The sequence below is a fragment of the Cryptotermes secundus genome, unplaced genomic scaffold (assembly GCF_002891405.2).
Source record: "Cryptotermes secundus unplaced genomic scaffold, Csec_1.0 scaffold648, whole genome shotgun sequence".
Lineage (NCBI taxonomy): Eukaryota > Metazoa > Arthropoda > Insecta > Blattodea > Kalotermitidae > Cryptotermes > Cryptotermes secundus.
This window is the reverse complement of record NW_019720174.1, coordinates 58,006-78,851: the sequence shown is the minus strand read 5'-3', so window position 1 is coordinate 78,851 and position 20,846 is coordinate 58,006. Positions and strand designations below refer to the sequence as shown.

At 40.0% G+C, this 20,846-nt stretch overlaps 1 protein-coding gene across 1 annotated transcript in view; it reads left to right on the top strand.

Annotated features, from left to right (window-relative positions):
* LOC111867778 (myosin-10) overlaps positions 1-18,757 on the top strand; it is a 23,788-nt gene extending 5,031 nt beyond the window's left edge. The window contains exons 2-9 of the mRNA XM_023857929.2: positions 2,340-2,541; positions 4,315-4,391; positions 6,851-7,037; positions 9,115-9,191; positions 10,508-10,694; positions 12,235-12,311; positions 14,621-14,807; positions 16,975-18,757. Coding sequence (XP_023713697.1) covers positions 2,356-2,541; positions 4,315-4,391; positions 6,851-7,037; positions 9,115-9,191; positions 10,508-10,694; positions 12,235-12,311; positions 14,621-14,807; positions 16,975-17,853 — 1,857 coding nt within the window. The 5' untranslated portion in view covers positions 2,340-2,355 and the 3' untranslated portion in view covers positions 17,854-18,757. The remainder of the gene's footprint in view (positions 1-2,339; positions 2,542-4,314; positions 4,392-6,850; positions 7,038-9,114; positions 9,192-10,507; positions 10,695-12,234; positions 12,312-14,620; positions 14,808-16,974) is intronic.
* Positions 18,758-20,846: the final 2,089 nt, after the last annotated feature.

The window sequence follows — 20,846 nt, the reverse complement described above, 5'->3', positions numbered from 1 at the left end:
GGATTACTGATAAACATTGTCACTGGTTCAAGTGTTGAAAACTGGCTAAATCTATTACCAAATTCGGTCACAAGGGCTTCAAGATGCTGGGCAAAAGATGGAAGATCGTATTCACAGCCATTTAAGGTTTCCACAACAGATTTCATATGCGGAAAATGTGAAAGGGAATTTCTGTTTAAATGTGCAATCCATAGCTTTATTTCCTTTTGAAAAGCATTAACTACACTTATCATGCTTGAAATGTTACGATCTTTCCCTTGTAATTCAAGACTTAACTCATTTAATTTTGAGGTGATATCTGTCAAGAAAGCTAAATCTAGTAGCCATGATATTTCATCAAGTTCTTGATAATATTGGCCAGGAGATGATTTCAGAAAGTCCCTGACCTCATCCAGAAAACAGAAAAATCGTTCCAGTGTTTTCCCCCTATTAAGCCACCTTATGTCTGCATGGAAAATTATGTCACCATGCTCAGTGTCCGACACATTCCAAAGATTTCTGAACAATCGATGACAAGCAGAAGACGATCTGAAATAATTTACCACACGAGTTACTACATTCACAACATGGTCGAACTTCAAAACCTTTGTGTATAAAGCTTCCTGGTGGATAATGCAGTGATAAGAAAGAACACTGGGAAATGATTCATCCTTAGCACAAAGAGCAAGAAACCCATTGTTCCTACCAATAATTGAAGGCGCCCAATCTGTAGTTATAGCAACAAGTTTAGAAAGCGATAAGTTACATTCTTTCACAAATTTAAGGAACACATTAAATATGTCTTCTCCCCTAGTATGTTCAAGAGGTGCTAGCAGTTTAACAAACTCTTCCTTTACCGTAAAATCGCCAAAAACCATTCTAACAAATACACATAATTGTGCAACATCCGATATATCAGTGCTTTCATCAAGCTGGAGTGAAAAATATTCACATGATTGCAAATCCTGACGTAGTTGAGATTCCAGATTTTCAGAAATCTGTTCAACTCATGTAGCAACAGTTTGGTGAGACAACTGAAGTCTTTTGATGGAAGACATAAGTGCAGATTTATCTTTGTGACCATCGAACAGAGAGTCGCCGGCACTGGTCATAGTTTCTTTAACTATTTCCCCATCACTGAAAGGTTTTTTCCTTTTAGCTAGCACATGACAGATTTTATAAGAAGCTATTGTTACGTTACTACTTTGCTGGATAGGCTTTGTAAATACACGTCGTTGCAAGGTTAATTTAGATTTTAGGTCTTTCACCTTTTGTTTTCTTTGTTCAGATTTCACAGGAAATTCATTGCTGAAGTTATTGTGGTTAGTCAAAAAATGTCGCTCTACATTACTTTTTTTAGGAACAGACACGCTACTATTACACAATAAACACAGGTTTTCCTCTGTATTCAATAAAACAATACTGCTCCTCCCATTCACTGTTAAAACTATAACTTCTTTGTCTTTTAGGCATATCAAAAATAGCTATATAAAATAGTACTGCTTATTTGCTCAATAATTTGAAGCACAATAACTAAAATACACTGACAACTGTGTAACTACTTGAATGTACTACTTGTCACAACAAAAGACACATAACAACTGAACTCTGGTCGTCACAAACTCGCAAGTAATACTGAATGTTTGGCTGAAGAAAGCAAACTTGGAAATATAGCTACTACCAATTTCCATTAGTGTAGGACCCTCTTAATAACTTCTAATTGTTTGCGGCATCGCTTTGTTGGGATTAAAGTAACTTTGATTCATATTGCCGATGAGTTTAGAAATTATGGAAATTACGGTAAGCTGGGGCCCATAGTCATGTTCGTGTCGGTGAATATGTTTGCCCTGCCGATCACAGAAAATTTTATGGTACCCTGACCATAAATCCGAAATCCATGAAAGCCGATTCAGTGGGGACTTGCGGCTGTTTGAGGGGGGTAAAAATACCGCTAGGGAAAATTACCTGATCTTGAGAGGACGGCGGTTTCTCTAGTGAAAATAGAATTAAGACTGGTGTTGTTAGCAAGGGAGAAAAGAAATAGGCATACATTTTCAAGGAATGTTTAATACTGTACCATGCTTCAAGGAAATTTTGTGAAAATATTTAACAGTACTCAGACGTTCAAAAATGTCTCGTCTTACAATTTGAATTAATATTAAAAATCGGGTCAATTATATGTGCTTACGGAGGGCGCCAGAAAAATATATCACGAGCGCCATGGCGCCCGCAGGCTCCACGTTGGACAGGGCTGCTGTACAGAAATATCTGTGTTGCAAGACTATGATCAAGCTCTGGCTTTATTACATAAAGGAAGTTGATTTACATGCAGAGTTACTAAACTAATATTTTTCTTGCAGGAAATCTGTGCTTAATATGAAAACTAGGATTCGCCAATTAGAGATGGAAGTATCAAAGAAACAGAAGATAATAAATAACTTGAATATGTTATTATGTAAACAACAGGTAGATGGTAAATTTATCGCGAACTTGAAAACGGATTTGGAAGCTGCAAGGCAGCACACAAGAAAATACAAGTTCAAACAAGTTATGACCACAGAGGTGAGACTTCCCTGCACACAGTGACCATGACCTTCTCTGTAGTATTATCAGATGCTCAGATCTGGGGTCACGGCTGTAAACCTAACCATTAGTCTGCTCAGGCCCCTTCACATAACCATACTTTGTATGCCTCAGATGCATGTTAATGTTGTTCCCTACAATGTTACACTGACAACAAGAATTGTAAGCAGCTGAGCTAAACAAGATCTCTATGTTCTATTTGTTTGTTTATTCTTGTCTTCTTGCTCCATTTCCATTGTACCATATGATACCTCTTCCATGTATCTCTGTTTTCCCAAAGCTACTTCTCATTAAGATCTTCCAATGTTTTTCCTTCCTTCTGTATGACATCTTCCCTGACTTGTATCTGTCCTGATATCAGGCTTCTTCATAGGCATTTTCCTTTTAGTTTCTTGGACAGTAGATCTTTTGGGATCATGTTTTTATTCATTCTCAAAATGGGCCAATAACATATTTTTCAGTTGTTCATATTATTTTTGTAACAATCTTTAAATTCTGTCTCATTTCTTTGATTTCTTATTCTCTCTCTCTCTCCTGAGCTACTGTTTCTATACTGATACCTTCCTTTGCCTGTGATTTTCCTTCTGCTCCGACCTTCCCTTTTCATGGCATAATCATTTAAACCACTAACAATCACAAGATGTTGAGAAAATGAACTCAACCCTTTTTCTCTAAAAAATTTACAGCCAGTATCAACCTAAATTGCATAAGCCTGTCATGTTCAGTGTAAACCTTAGCAGGTTGATCCCTCTTTGCCCTACATAGTTTGAGGGAATGATCACTGCATTTGTCCCTTGTTCTTTTGTTGTGTCCACAATGCTCCGCAGATGGATGGGTGTCAAACATTTTAGCATTTCTCAAGAGAAAAACCAGTACCTCAAAAATAAATATTTAATAACAATACATGACATTAAAAAAATAAAGCACAATAATTACCATTACAATGATATTAACTAATAATCTTCATCACTGAACTGTAACATGTGCAAACAGTAAGAATATAACAAAACTCTGAGCAACCTGTTATCTTTGACAAGCTTGATCGGTCCAGACGAAAACTCAGAAAAGAACGTATCTCACCACTCAGAAAAGAACGTACCTCACCACTCAGAACACTGACAATTATTATAACCAAACAGAAACACAAGTGGGGCAATGGAAGCCTGAACACCTACAAACAAACCAGATCAGAAAAGAAACCCTTGTTACATTTTCAAACTCAAACACTCAAAATGAGATATTACAAGCCCAACCAATAAATTCAGTTAAATTAAAACACCAGCAAACCCTTGTTGCAACACTCGTGACACGTGGATCCCAGCAAGGGGGTCACTCGCCCTCAACAGCCTGTATAAGAATCCAAACAGAATTTAGAATGTGCAACCTAAACAGAATTTCATTACCTTCCTCCTGGGCTGTGAGCAAACGAAAACACCCCTTTCCAAGCCTCAGTACCTAGATGAAGCATTTTGCATAAACATCTGGAGGAAGGGGGAGTCACATGATATATGGGAATGATGGTATTACGTAATAAAGGACATAATTGCATGGATGCCTCAGGGGAGGGGGAAATATATCAGATACTGGTCACTGTTTCGAGCTGTCAGGTAGAATGTGGCTCAGACCCCTACAATTTAACATAATTATAAATGAGATGAGCGTTAATGAACATGAGAAATGCTCAACTGGGATATCAGCATGTCTGCACCAGTAATGTTACTTTTGCTTATATGAATGTTTGTGTGTTTACAGTTGGTCACAAGACCAGGGAGCATTGCCTCTACAGAGACACAGACAGATGTAAATATGGATGATCTTGACGCTGATGGGTGAGTTTTGATATACAGCTCTATAATGTGAATGAGTTTAGATTGAAGCCAAATGTAAAACTGTTTGTGCATAAGATATTAAAAAAATCTGTTTTATTTCTTCATATTATGGGCTCGACAACCGAGGGTTTCGAGTTCACATCCTAGTAGGATAAAGAATTCTCTCCATGTTGTCGAGACTGGCTCTGAGACCCACCCATCCTCCAATCCAACATGTACCGGGGGGCTGTTTCTCCTGTGGTAAAGCAGCCAAGGCTTGAAGCTGACCACTCACCTCCAACTAGACCCGAGATCAAGAAAACATGAATCAATATATCCACTCCTCTATACGTCTTAATGGTGTTGTGCTTCAATTGTTATGCACAGGACAACTTCTCCTTTTATATTACAATATGACTTGCCAAATGGATGGTCAAGTTATTAAACGTGTTTGTACACACACACACACACACACACAAAATCAATTTATTTATGCATGTTTAACAGGGGTTACCAACCTAGAAGTAACAAAGTTAAGGATAAGAATGGTGATCTGCTTGCAGATTGGCATCAGCATTGTAGATATCATCTGCACATGTAAGTTTGACACCTTTGTGGATTTTAGTTATTCCGTAGTTCCAGCATCAGTAACCTCATTCTTGCTGTGTGCCTTCTTGAATCTTATTCCAAACCTTGAATTATCACTGAGAAAACCGAGTATACGTTGCTTTGAGATCCTAATGACCCAGGTTTTTAGCTAACTCCCCTGGCTTACTGCTTAACATTGGACCCTCCCCTTCCTTCCCCTTGGCACTATAGCTCAGGGTAAGCTTTGGCCTCCTGAACAATCTGCCTCAATTCTTCTCTGTTCTTCATCTCTCCTGCCCATCTCTTCACTTTCATTATACAGAGATCATCATGTACATCCTCCAACCATCCCAACCTGATTCTTCCTATCTTGTTGTATATATCTTGCATCTTCCCAGCTTGCAACATTGATCTCTCATTCCACGTTGCCATTATAATCTTGTTCGTGCTCCTTTGCTGATGTCGATTTCCATTCAATCCATCCATCTGAAGATGATTATCTGGTTAGTTAGTTAGTATTGGAGAGGGTGGGTTTCCCCATGCATTTAGACCTGTATTGGTCCATTGTGCTTCCCTCTATGATTTCTACCAGTCTCTATATCCTACCGGTACTGGTGCTTACCATCAGTCCCGTCCAGCCAGCGAGACCGGCTCTACTAGCTGAGAGGAATCTATAATGCTTTCCCCATCTACCAGAGGTATTAGAGACTGCTGTTGGGCGGGAAACGTCCGTAATTTGGCTCAGTGACCTCCTTTGGAGATATGAGGTTCTTTTACATGCTGTAAAGCTACGACACGGGACCCATGGCTTAAAGTCCCTCCCGGAGGACTTGTTCCCAGAATTTTTCCACCCTTAAAAATTCGACGACTTCCGCCGGGTATTTGAACCCGCGTACTATGAGTCATGTGGTGGGAACGTTACCTCTAGACTACGGAGGCCGTTTGATTATCTGGTTTCTAAATAGTTCAGTTTTTATGATGTGAGGTTGTTAGCCTCACGCACAACCCCAAACCTGGAGGACCAGGGTATCTCTCTTCGTCTGGCTGCTACCCTTTGACCTATCCAGCTTGGGTGATCCTATCAGTAACAATGAAACCGCTGGCATAGCTCTCAGGGTCTCAGGAGCACTCAAACGCCACCACTGCCACAATAAGGTGGAGACACCATCGGTGTGGTTAACGTTGGACCACTGACACGTATACTTCTTAAATTTTTAATAAAGAATAACTGATTGAAGGCCTCTTCAGCATCTGGAACTTCACCTTCACACTTCAGTTTTTGGGAAGTTCGCGGCTGGCCATGACATAATGTCCATTGATTTCCCAGTTTCTCTTGCTGCTGTATAACTCCTGCAGTTATGGATTTGGGCACTGCAGTTATCCGTGTCAGTTGGAGATGACTGGTGTTAGGTGGATGGTTCTTAATTTTTTCAAGTAAGGCAGTTTTGTCAGTGAACATTATGTTTCTCCTAGGCATGTCTGTGGGGATCTGAAATTTAAAAAAAAAAAATCACTGCGCATGCAATAGTAGACTCACAAACACAGTGACAGCAATTCTGAGAGCAACTGTAGCTCAGTCGTCATTTATACTGACTGACTCAGAGACTCATAGATGACACAGAAATCATCAAGTGTGCCATATGGCGGCTCCTGGCCCAGTTAAACAACATGATGTCCCAAACAAGTGAAGCAAATTCTGGTTATATTCTCAATTTATTTTTGTTCTCCAGATATTTAATGAAATAAATGGCTGCCCTAATTAGAAAGTAACTGTGTTAACAGGAATCCTCTGTATAGGCAAGGCTGAGGTGAAGTTGCTGAGTGTCTGGCTTGCTACCTAGTAGAAGTTCCTTCTTAATGCAGAATTAGTAAATGGTATTTCTCTCTTTCAGTGTACTGCTTATCAAAGCAAGAGATGAAATACTGAGGTTAGGGAATGAACTCGTTGAGAAGGATAAGCTCATAACCAAATGCGAGAGTGAACTGCATTCCGAGAGAGAACGGGCAAAGAGAGATAAGGAGGCAAAGGATGATGTCATAAACGCCTTGGAGAAAGAGTTAGAATTCCAAAGAGAGAAGGTAAGGGATGCTCGCATGGTAAAGGTGTGTTCTGCATACTGAAAGAGAACATTCCCTTCTCTGTATTATCATCAGATGCTCTGATCTGTGGGCTCAGCAGTAAAGCTAGCCACTAGCCTGCTCCATCTGATTCACATCACCTAACTCTGTATTCTTGAGATACATTTTAATGTTCCAAGCAGTTCCAGTGAGACACTGTAATCCCACAAGCCACGTGCAAAGATTGTGTCAAACTGCATTAGGATGAGATATGTCTTAGATTTTAGAGGCATTAATGATTATTTTTGGTAATTGTTTGAAAATGGTTTAGTTAATCATGTTCTCACTGCTTTCTGTATTTATTTTTTTTAAATACTTGATCTTTTTCTGTAGTCGACTGGTGTTTCCTTGTTGACATGTTGGAGTTGTTGTCCCACTTACATCTTCCATAGTCAGCACCTTTCCTTTTCTATAATGAAACCATGATGTTTTCTTAACCATCATCATCTGTGAGTGGACCCCCTAGCCCCTCCTTGTTGTTTCTTGCAATGTTCTTGCTTCCTTTTGCATAACATGTTTCCTAGCTTGCTGTTCCCAGCTTGATCTCTGTCTCCTTCTTGGGAATTGTCCTGTTGGTCTCTTGAATCACTTCATTCATTCTTGAAACGTGTCCATACCATCTTTTTCTGTTTGTATTTCTACGATAAACTTTTAGTGCTGTCCAACTTCTGTTCATTTATTGTTCTCTGTCTCTCCTGGTTCTTCTTACTGTACTTAAAAGTCTGATCTGAGCTCCGGTTTTTCTGTTGATATCATCCTTTGCCCTTGTCCACATTTCTGCTCCACACATTTATCTAGGCCTATAGGAATTTTCAAATATATTCATTTTCCTCTCTTTGGTTATCCCCATTTCTAATATGTACATCACAATAATGATAATGGTTTCTTACATTTTTTTAGTCTTCTGCACAGTGTGAATGAAATGAATGTGTACAGGCCCAGTCAGTGTACCTGACTCCTAGACATTGTGTCATTGGAGACTGTCCTCCAGATATGCACTTTTTAGTCTTTTACAATCAGTAATACCAAATTATGATAGGTACAGAAATTTGTGGTTTGAGAGCATACCACTTAATCTGGGATGCTGAAATCATGTAAAGAGACAGTGGTTTCAAAAGGATGCCACTTCTGTTAAAATTGTTTCTGTTTTACTGCTATAACATTGTAGCCTCGTTATTTACTAGTAAAGGTAAAGTTATCCATGTGCTTAAGTAATTAAGCACTAGGCTATGAAGGCATATGGGGGAGTGGACACACAGATCCACATTTTTTTGACCGCGGCACTAGTAAGAGGTGAGTGGTCATCTTCACACCTGGAATGCTTTACCTCTGGTACCCACTGGATATGAGGCTGGGTGGGCTCGAGAGCCAGTCTGGACAACGTGGTGAAGAGAAAATTCTTAACCCTATTGGGACTCAAACTCTGTCCCCTCGGTTGTCCAGCCGGTATCCAATGGCTAACAATAAGTGATATCAAAAAAATAAAGCACAGTAATTACTATAACAGTCATAACATCATAATAATCTTGATTATTAACCTGGAACATTTGAAAACAGTCAGAATATAGCAAAATTCTGAGCAACAACTAACCTCGACCAGTTCAGTTGGTGCAGACAGAAACTCAGAAAGGAATATACCTCACCACTTGGAACAGTGCCCCATTATTATAACCAAACAGAAACACAAGTGGGGCAATGGAAACCTAAACATGTACAAATGAACACCAGCAGAAAAGAAACCCTCGTTACATTTTGAAACTCAAACACATAAAATGAGGTAATACAAGCCCAACCACTAAATAAATTAAATTAAAATCCCAGCAAACCCTTGTTGCAATGCTTCTCACACAAACATTGCAAGACGGGGGTCCTTGTCCTTAATGGCCAGTACGAGAACACAAACAGAATTTATAATGCGCAGCCTAATCAGAATTTTGCCATCTACATACTCGGCTGCCAGCAAATGAAAATATATCAGCATGACTGCATCAATAATGATAATACTACTTTGCTTATATGAATGTTTGTATGTTTACAGTTGGTCACAAGACCAGGGAGCATTGCCTCTACAGATACACAGATGAGTGTAAATATGGTTGATCTCGATGATAATCGGTGAGTTTTGATATTCAGAATATTCTATAAGATGAAAGAATTTACATGCAAACCAAATGTAAAACTGTGTAAGATTTGAGGCTTTAATGGCGGTGACTATGAAGAAAGCAGTCTTTGGGATTTGGCACCGTGTATATGTGGTCTATGTATANAAGAAAGCAGTCTTCTGGGATTTGGCACCGTGTATATGTGGTATATGTATATATTCTACCCTGAAGATGGAGGCGATACGTTCCTCCGAAACGTCGGTTAACACCACATATACACAGTGCCAAATCCCAGAAGACTACTTTCTTCAAATATAAAACTGTTTGTACATTAGGTATTAAAGAAATCTATTTTAGATCTTTATATTATGGGCTGGATGACTGAGGGTTCAGAGTACGAGTCACAGTAGGGTAAAATAGTTTCTCCACGTCGTCCAGACCTGCTCTGCCCACCCATCCTTCTATCGAACGAGNGCACGGGGGGGGGGGGGGGGGGGGGCTGTTTCCCATGGAGGTAAAGCGCCCATGTCTTGAAGCTGACCACTTACCTCAGAACTAGTGCCTAGGTTAAGAAGATGTGGATTTATATATCCACTTTCCTAGATGTCTTAATGCATCATGCTTCATTATTTGAGCACAGGGAACTCACCTTTTATATAACAATATACCTTGTCACATGTATGGTCAAATTATGAAGTATGTTTGTATAAACACAAAAAATCAATTAATGTATGCATGATTAAGAAGGGTTGCCAACATAGAAGTAACATGGTTAAGGATAAGAAATGTGATCTGCCTGCATGTTCGAACAACATTCTGAATAAGTGGAAGAACTACTTCTCTAAGTTATTGAACGTACATAATTTTTCCAAGTAAGGCAGTTTTGTCAGTGAATATTATGTTTCTCCTAGGCATGTCTGTGGGGATCTGAAATCTTAAACAAAAAATCACTGCACATTCAACTGCAGACTCACAAATGCAGTCATAATGATTCTGAGAGCAACTGTAGCTCAGTCGTCATTTATACTGATTGACTCGGTGACTCATTGATGACACAGTAATCACAAGTGTGCCATATGGCAGCTCCTGGCCCAGTTGAACAACACAATTTCCCAAACAAGTGAAGCAAATTCTGGTTATATTTTCTATTTGTTTTTTCTCTCCAGACTTTTAATGAAATAAACGGCTGCCCTTATTAGGGAATGACCCTATTCATTGGAATCCTCTGTGTATGGCAAGAGTATGGTGAAGTTGCTGAATGTCTTGCTTGCTACCTAGCAGAAATTCCTTCTTCATGCAGAGTCGGTAAATTGTATGGTTTTCTTTCAGTCTACAGCTTATCACAGCAAGAGATGAAATACTGAAGTTAGGGAATGAAATCACTGAGAAGGATGACCGCATAACCGAATATGAGAGTGAACTGCACTCCCAGAGAGAAAGGGCAAAGAGAGATATGGAGGCAAAGGAAGAAATCATACAAGCCTTGGAGAGTGAATTAGAAGTCCAAAGAGAGAAGGTAAGGGATGCTCACATGATAAAAGTGTGTTCTGCCTACTGAAAGAGAACATTCCCTTCTCTGCATTATCATCTGATGCTCAGATCTGTGGGCCCAACAGTAAAGCTGACCTCTAGCCTGCTCAGTCTGATTCACGTCACCTAACTCTGTATTCTCAAGATACATTTTAATGTTCTAAGCAGTTCTAGTGAGATACTGTAATCCCAGAAGCCAAGCGCAAGTATTCTGTCAAACTGCATTAGAGTGAGACATTTCTTTATCATTGTCTGAATATTCACAGCCGTAGCATAAAATTCTACATGTAAAATCTGTCCTAATGTTTTCACTTCAGACAACATCACTTTCACAATTCATCCACTCTTTACATTGTGTCATGGCAATTTTCCATCACTGTATGTCTTCTGGTTTTTTAAGCTTTCGCATGGTTTGATGGAAAACAGTTTTATCTTATGAAACTTAGATTTTAGATGTGTTAAATATTATCTTTCATAATTGTTTGAAAGTCGTTGAGTTAATCACGTTCTCATTGCTTTCTGCATTTGTTTATTTTTAAGTTCTTAACATTTTTCCATAGTAGATATGTGTTTCCTTGTTGACATGTCAGAGTTGTGGTTCATTTAATCTTCCATAGACAACTGTCTTCTGTTATCGTGAAACCATGGTGTTTAACCATCATCATCTGTGAGTGAACCCCCTAGTGTTACAGGTGTGCACACAAATTTTAACTGCTCATTCACACTTTTGTGAGAATCATGTAGGAGCCAAAGCTCTGTACTTATCTCTGTCTTCCCAAAGCCCCTTCTTGTTGTTTCTTTCAATGTTCTTGCTTCCTTCTGCATAACAAGTTTCCTAGATTACTGTCCCCATGTTTATCTCAGTCTCCTTTTTTGGAATTTCCTGTTGGTTTTTTGGATTACTTTTCACTCGTTCTTGAAACGTGTCCATACCATCTTTTTTTTTGTTTGTATTTCTACGACAAACTTTTAGTGATGTACGACTTCTGTTCATTTATTGTACTCTGTCCCTCCTGGTTCTTCCTACTCTACTTAACAGTCTGATCTGAGCTCCTGTTTTTCTACCAATATCTTCCTTTGTCCTTGACCATTTTTCTGCTCCACACATTAATGTAGGCGTATAGGAATTTTCAAATAAATTCATCTTCCTGTCTTTGGTTGCCCCAATTTCCAATGTGTATGTCAAAATAACTGTATCTGTTGACATGCTTCAACTGAAAGTCTGCTGGACGTTGTACCATAGGAGACTGCCACCAGATATGCACTTTTTAATTTCTTAAAATCAGTAATACCAAACTATGAGAGGCGCCGAAACTTGTGGTGTCGGAGCTTACCACTTAATATGTAGTGTTGAAAACATATAGAGAGACGGTTGTTTCAAAAGTGTGCCACTTCTGTTAAAATGATTTGTGTGTTTTGCTTTTTTTGAGATGAGTGTTAATGAGCATGAGAACTACTCAACTGGGATATCAGCATGATTGCATCAATAATATTGCTTTCTTATATGAATGTTTGTATGCTTACAGTTTGTCACAAGACCAAAGAGCACTGACACTGCAGCGACACAGACGAGTGTAAATATGGCTGATCTTGATGCTAGTGGGTGAGTTTTAATACACAGCTCTGTAACATGAAAAAAATTATATTAAAACATATTGTGATGTGTTGCACTATGGAGGACACCCCCTCCCTCCCCCAGCAGTGACGTGGCAGCTCTGGCCACGGTGACGTAGAAGGTGAGTCAGCGCTCTGCCCCCCCGAGCTACGTGGCACCGCTTCCTACTGTGACGAGGCACGCAAGGCAACAGCGAACGGAATAAAAAGCCGGCTGGGCAGTAAGCGAGAGTTAGTGTGTGAACCGGAGCAACACAGTTGGAATCTAGCAGCAGTCGCGGAAAGAAGAACCGGACGCGTGTGATAATCAGTGATAGTTTGTGATAACTGAGAAGTAATTGGGAGTGTGTAACACAGTGACTCTTGTATAGCTCCCGTACTGTGAATACGTGTAGACTACTGAAGATAAGAGTGAAGAGATTATTGCGAATAGGGTTATAAAGTGTGAAGTCCCGCAAGAGTGTTATAATCAATTGTATTTAAGACTTGTAGGTTGTTAAATAAACCAATTAATAATCTGAACGGCGTCTTCAGTAACTAAACACGTTACATTTAATTGTCACGTGTTGGATGTATAACGCAACAAATAACTTCACGCCGTATTGAATATAGCGAATTTTATTGCACATTCGCTCTTACAATCACACAATTTACAGAGTCACAACTACTGCTATCTGCAGTATTACAATTACTTGGCCTGCGAATACTAGGCTACAACTGACTGGTTGACTGACTCCCTGGCTAACTCGTAACTCTCCGCTGGCTAGATTTCAACTCAACTCGTAGGCTGCTGCCTTGAAAACTCACTTCAGTGACTGATACACTTCAACTGTCTTCATAGGCACTGTAGGTTTCTTATAAACCCTCAGCCGGACAACGGGAAAACGCCTCGCTTCCTTGTTGCCTAGTCGCCGTGTTTGCCGATAGCCTAGCAACGCTGTCAGGAGTTGTTTACAGCTACGTAGCAACTGCGGTGTTCCGTGTTACGTCACCGCGGGGAGAGATGGGGTGTTGACTGGCTTTGCTTAGCAACTGCTGTTTACTCGCTTTGCATAGCGACCAGCATGCTTGGACTTGGCTCACTTTGGCTCCGCTCGGCACGTCACGGCTGTCGGGGAGGGAGGGGCGTCATCCATAGCGCAACACGTCACAATATATAAAATTGTTTGTACATCAGATATTAACAAAATCTATTTTATATCTTTATATTATGGGCTGCATGAACGAGGATTCAGAGTACAAGTCCCAGTTAAAATACTTTCTCCACGTCGTCCAGATCACCTCTGATGCCCACCCACACTTCTATCCAATTAATACGAGGAGGGGGGGCTGTGGTAAAGTCTCAAACTAGTGCCGAGGCCAAGAAACATTATCACTACAGCCACTTTCCTAGACGTCTTAATGCATCGTGCTTCAATAGTTAAGGATGGGGAAAACTTCAGCCTTTGTATTAGAATATTCCATGTCACGTGTATGGTAAAATTATGGGGTATGTTTGTATACACACACAAAATCAATTAAGGTATGCATGTTTAAGAAGGGTTACCAACATAGAAGTTAGTGAAGCATAGGAATGGCAATCTGCTTGCAGATTCAAATAATATTGTGAATAATTGGAAGAACTACTCCCCTAAGTTATTAAACATACATAGGTCCATTGATGCTTGGCAGATAGAAATACATACAGCTGAGCCGTTAGTACCTGACCCTAGTCCCTTTGAGTTTGAAACTGATATTGCAAACAATACAACAATATAGAAGACATCAAGAATATGTCATTTACTTAAAATGTATTTCGATACTATGATTGTTAAAATCATTAAAATGTCCATAGGACATTACAGGTATACAACTTTATACACTTATACAACTCTTAAGAGTTGATTTAATTTGGCTAATGCCTTCAACCATTCAGAGTATACAAAACTATAATTTTGCGTGTGGTTCTGTATGGGTGTGGAACTTAGTCTCTAAAATTAAGGGAGGAATGTAGATTTTAAATATTGTGAACATGGTGCTGAGGAGAATATGTGGACCAAAGAGGGATGAAGTGACAGGAGTTTTGAGAAAACTGCATAATGAGAAGCTTCATAACTTGCACTGTTTGCCAGGTGTAAGTCAAGGGGGATGAAATGGGCAGAGCATGTAGCATACATAAGGGAGATAAGGAATTCACATAGGATTTTTGTGGAAAAGCTAGAAGGGAAGAGACCACTAGGAATACCAGGACATAGGTGGGTGGGTAATATTAAAATGAGTTCCTTCTTCATGCAGAATTGAAAATTGTTTTTCTTTCAGTGCACATCTTATCACAGCAAGAGATGAAATACAGAGATTAAGGAACGAACTCATAGAGAAGGATGAGCTCATAACTGAGTATGAGAGTGAACTGCATTCCCAGAGAGAACAGGCAAAGAAAGATACTCAGCGGAACGAAGAAATCATACAAGCCTTGGAGAAAGAGTTAGATGTCCTGAGAAAGAAGGTAAAGTATGCTGCCATGATAAAGGTGTGGTCTACCTAATCACAGTGAGCATTCCCTTCTCTGTTTTATCAGTAGATGCTCAGATCAGTGGGCTCGGCAGTAAAGCTAACCTCTAGCCTGCTCAGTCTGATTCACGTCACCTAACTCTGTATTCTCGAGATACATTTTAATGTTCTAAGCAGTTGTAGTGAGGTACCGTAATCCCAGGGGCCAAGTGCAAGGATTCTATCAAACTGCATTAGGGTGAGACATGTCTGTATCGCTGGAAAACCAACTTATTTCAGTTTGAATATTCATGGTCGTAGCATAAAATCCTGCTTGTAAAATTTCTCCTGAGGTAACTTAGTTCGGTCCACACCACTGTCATACTTTCATCCACTCTTTACATTATGTCATGGCACGTGTCTGTCATGTTATGTCTTTTAGCTCTCAGAGCATTGTCGCATTTTGGTAGAGAACACTTCTTTCTCGTGAAGCTTAGATCTTAGAGCTGCTAAAGACTATTTTTGGTTATTGTTTGCAGAAGTTATCTCTCTTAAAAAGTACACATTTCTGCAGCAGTACCTAGTGGGTGTTTCAGGTAGTTTATACCTGTCATTTAGTAGAAGGCAAACTGATGATTTTAAAAACAGTTTGCAACAACAAAAACCTCAGTTGGCTCTTGCTGTTGCGGTAGAGCATTATGTTTCCTTCATTCGATCGCTGATCCCAGTCTATGAGAAATGTAGGTTATTTAGTCAGAAAGCTTGAAATTCATTGAGTTAATCGAGGTCTCCGTGCTTGAGCTTTTTCGATCATACCATGGTGTTTCCTTAACGACTTACTGGATTTGTTGTCCCCCATACCCCCTCCATAATCAACACTTTTCCTTTGATACTGTGACACCATGGTGTTTGCTGAACTTCTGTCGTCTGAGAGTAGATCCCCTGGTGTTATAGGTGTGCAGCCGAATTTTAGCTCTATGGTAACAGAAATTTCTCTTCCTCAGGCATTTGCACTTTTGTGTTCATCATGTGGGATTCTGAATGCAGGGCTGAAAATGTGAGATGAAACTTTTGGTCAGATGATAAACAAATCTTCTTTCATTCACTATGGATCTGAGCAAGCATAGATACTAGCAGGAAACCTCCATGACTGAGTGATACTTGTGCCAGTCCCAACCTGCTTTTGACCCTTATAGCTCACTGACTGAAGCAGAGTTTTACACACTGAAGATATGATTAAGTCCAAACTTGTACACCCATAAAAGACGGCCAATAAGTTGTCATGAAATAGAGTGACTTTAATTTTGATAAAATCCAGGATCCTGCTGACTGTAGTAGGTTCAAGCTTTCTAACACTTTGTTCACTATTTCGTCTGAGAAAGCCTTGTGCCCAGTGTTTTTTGGCTACTGGTATAATGATTAAAATTGATTAACATATTAAATATTGAATGCACAAAAGTTCACAGTACACATTTATGCATGTAAAGTAAATAAATGATAATCAATTCTGAAACTTCTGTGTTGTGCAAACTTAACAAATTTGTTCCAACTTTTCCCAGTAATCTGGCAGTACCTTGGTCCCGTACATATCAGATTACTGGTGTAGCTCTGAAATAATAATTTGTATCTAACAGATCCACCAGTTGGCAGTTCAGATCATATGACTTCTCATAATTAAGAAAATACGGTGTAGGCACTGGTGCGATATTGACAACTCTCCCCTATAAATGCAGCTGTCCTCTGGGATCTTCTGAAATTATTGACTATAGGGTCCCTTATTAACGAAATTTTACACACTATACCAACGCAACGGCAACTCTAGACTTGTGTGCAGGAGTTATTCAGTTCAAATTGGTTATTCTGAGGTTTATCATGCTTTCCTCCATTGCCTTCAGGCAAATAGTGTTCCAGTGGCTCGACTGGGCCACAATCGCTTATTTCCATATCTTTTCCAATGCGTCTTTTATTAATCACCATGGTATGTTAATTCTGGGTCTGTTGCACCACTGAAGAATAAATTACATAGAGAAATTACTGTTCAAGATGTTTTAACAAAACAGATGCCTCCTTTTAATTATAAAATGTAAATCGAGATACAGATTTTTGCACGTTACATTTTTGTTGTTATGTGGCCCATTACTGTGAGAAGTAAATTAACATTTTTTGTCAATTTCTTCCAATAGATTCTGAGATACAGTCCTCAGACAACACTACACGATGATCCCTACAAAACTGATGTAATTAATACAGAAATAAATTCGTTGGAATGTCAAGCCAATAGCAACCGTTTCACAGTAACATCCACAGTAGGTGACATAGAGGTCTTGAAGACGGAGAGGGATGCACTAAAACTTGAGGTAGAAAACCTTCAGAGTCTGCATAAGGAAGTTGCTGCACTCAGTGAGCAATTAGACATTGTAATAATGGAGCGCGACCAACTCACACAAGAGAGAGGCGATCTTATATTCGAATTTGAAAGCCAAGCAGCAGTTTTGGAGGCCATGCAGAAGGAAAATGACGCCCTCAAGCATGAAACAGAATATCTTCAAGGCCAGTGTAACAACGTTGCAGCAATCAAGGAGCAATTAAAAACTGTAACAGCAGAGCAACAGCATCTAAAGGAGGTCAGGGACAACCTACAGCTTCAAATGGAACATCTTCAGGGCGAGTGTAAGGATATTGCAGAAATGACAGAAGAAAGGAACAAATTTATATTACAACACAAATGCCAAGCAAGTGGTACAAAGGCTGTAGAGAAGGCCAGGGATGACCTCAAACTTGAAACAAATGTTCTTCAAGGCCAGTGTAAGGATGCTGCAGCACTGAAGAAACAATTAAACATTGTCTGTGTCACAGCAGTGCTACGCCCAAAACTCAGAGTAGGGAGAAGAGGTCTTCTTATAATTGTTACTATGCTTGTATTCTGCTTTATAGTAGTGCTTTGGACACAGAGATATTCGCTCAACACTTATGGGATGCCCTTCGCATCACTGTATAAGATGTCATCGTCTTGCAAATCTATCTTAGCAAATGCTATGCCCTCCCGTAATATTGTTGTCTGATTACTGGCTGTTAATGGGGTCGCTAGTAGGCAGTATGTCAACCAGTAACGACACCCTAAACACAACTAATTACATGGATTCCGAGGGATATGCGCAATAAACAATTTGAAAAAATATGAGTAAGCATTATAATTTACACACATACACACTGTATATTCTCATGGAATTCCCCACCGTTTGATCTATTAAATTTATAGATGTTGCCCTATATTAGCATTCTCATTAGCTTTAGTATGGCAGGATGGTTCTCACTAATGTCGGTTAATAAAGCTTGGCTGAATCTGACGTCCCAGAAGGACTGAGTGACTGGCTGTTAACATGTTACAATTTACTGTTTGACACAATTTTGGCCAGAGTGAAGAGTCGAAAGAAGTTCTCCATGGTTTACTGTTCAACCCTGGAGATGGAAGTGCTGTGTTGCACAATACTTTGGGTTCTCTCTGAACTACAGACTGTTACAATCAAGAAGACCGTTGTCTTCACATTGTAATTAAACAGGCTCAAACAATGCAGCACAAAACTAATCTTATAACTTAGTTTTGGTGGCCATATACACTGTTTCATGCGCTCAACAGTAGATGGAATGTAATACAACTTTTCATTATAAAGGCAAAGTTGCCCCTTAATAAATTAAGATCTACGTCTTTAAGATATACGGGGGGCATGGCTCCAACATACTTGACCTCGGCGCTAAATGGAGGCGAATGGTCAGCTTCAAGCTCTGGTCACTTTGCTCCCGGTCCCTTGTGTGTCTAATATCTGATGGGTACAGGCAGATTTTTAATTTTGTCAACAAGTGAGACACCAAGCTTCACCTGTGTACAAAAATGTACGCCTTGGGCGTCCCTGCTCAGCTGCCACTCCTCACAACGAACAGCGCCTCATCCATACAGATCAGCAGATAACAACCAGGGACTGTCAATTCTGAACGCTACAGAACAACGCTGACTAAGCTGAAAGCCCGCATTTCCCGAGTCAGGCCAGAGGAGCAGACAACCTTGCGCTTGCAACACGATAAGGCTAGACCCCATACAAGTTTGGCGACCACCGCGCACATTGCAAAGTTTGGCTGGACTGTCCTACCACATCCACCTTATAGCCCCGGTTTAGCACCTTCAGACTTCCATCTCTTTGGGCCTAAGAAAGACGGACTACGTGGGCAATATTTTCCGGACAACGATGCTGTCATTGCAGCTGTAAGAAAGTGGCTAGCCTCTGCTGGCGCAGACTTTTACAGGCACGGCATACAGGCTCTTGTTAATCGCTGGCAAAAGTGCATAACGAATGGTGGTGATTATGTGGAAAAATAACTGTAAGTAGCTGAAATCTTGTTCTATTTAACTGCATTATTATGCTTTCTGTATCTGTTGTAGTTTTCTTTAAAAAAAATAGGAGGCATTATATACGGAACGCTGTAATATTATATTTTTGTTTTTATACTTAAATTTATGAATTGCAAATGGGAATTGATACTTTGTTCTGAAATTAAGAATACTAAATTTTTAACATAATTTCCATACTCATTGTGTTCTTACGTTCCCTGTACTTGGTTTTTTAACTACTATATAATCGCATTGGAATAATAGGTATTCTTGATGAATCATATATATGTAAATCCTTTGTGTCCTTAACTGATTTGTATGTGTTTTATTGAGGACTGCTTACCAACTTCTTAGTTCTGTACAAGTATGGTGACATTTTACAAATGCTTGTGCATTGTACTACCAATAGTTCAAGTATTCAGTGTAATTGTTCAGTTGATTTATAAGTTGCTCATTAATGTCTCAGTTTTGAATTCTTTGTGTTTTGTTATTTATAAAATAAGATTTGGAATTGATAATTAATTCCACGTTTATTGTAACATATGTGACTTATTCCCAAAGCTTTTCAACTTTGCTTTAGAATATGCCATTAGGAAGGTCCAGGTAAACCAGGTGGGACAAAAATTAAACGGGACACATAAGCTGTTGGTCTATGTGGATGATGTGAATCTACCATAAAGAAAAACACAAACTTTAATTGAACCAAGTGAGGAGGTTGGTATACAAGTAAAAACTGAGAAAACCAAGTCTCGTCACCAAAATGCAGTGCAAAATCATGATATAAAAATAGGAAATAGATATTTCGAAAATGTGACACAGTTCAGATATTTGGGAACGACGATAACAAATCAAAACCTGACTCATTACCTGAATTCAATCTCCTCTTAATAAGAGGAGATTGAATTCAGGTAATGCTTACTACTGTGGGTGTTCTAATGTGTAGTTTTGTCATTACTCCGATGACAACCCACTTCTTCAGAACAGTTTGTTGGTCCTGAAAAGCCTGTGGTTGATGAGATGCTTGACCGGAGAGGTAGCGCGGCGCGCGCCGGTAGGGAGAGAGGTTAGTTACGGTAAATGGACTGGCCGCAGTGCGGCCGTGGCTGGAGGATATTTGGTTGCCGTGCAGCAGGTGAGTTGTAGGTTGCTTGATTGCCGTGCGGCAGGTGAGTTGGAGGTTGCTTGATCGCAGAGCGGCGGATGCTGGTGAAAGGCTAGTCGTTGAGCGCGGTCGCCGGAGCAGAGAGGCGGTAGCTACGCCAGTTTCCCAATGTGTCGGGTATGACTACCGGCGAGTCTGTGCGGCCTACTTGCCCAGTGAGTCGGGTGCGACTGACAGACAGCCGTGGTAGTCATGCCTCGCGCAGCGAAGCGACGATGCCTCTGTAGGCCGAGCGCTGGCGACGAAGCCTGCTGGCTGATGTTGCTTGGTGTGGCTAGCTCGTAGACTGATGATCGACTGATGATTCGGCAAGGCAAGGTCATGTTACCACTGACGGTCAGTCAGTCTGTCTGCCTTGGTGTCGAGCCCCAGCTGGGGCTCATGACCAGATATAACTTTTGAATGAAAGTTACTGTCCTGTCCATGTGTAGCGCCCTCTCTGACGAGAGGTCGGGTCTGTCATTTGTTAGTCAGTCTGTATTAATAAGTCCATTGTCTGTATGTACACA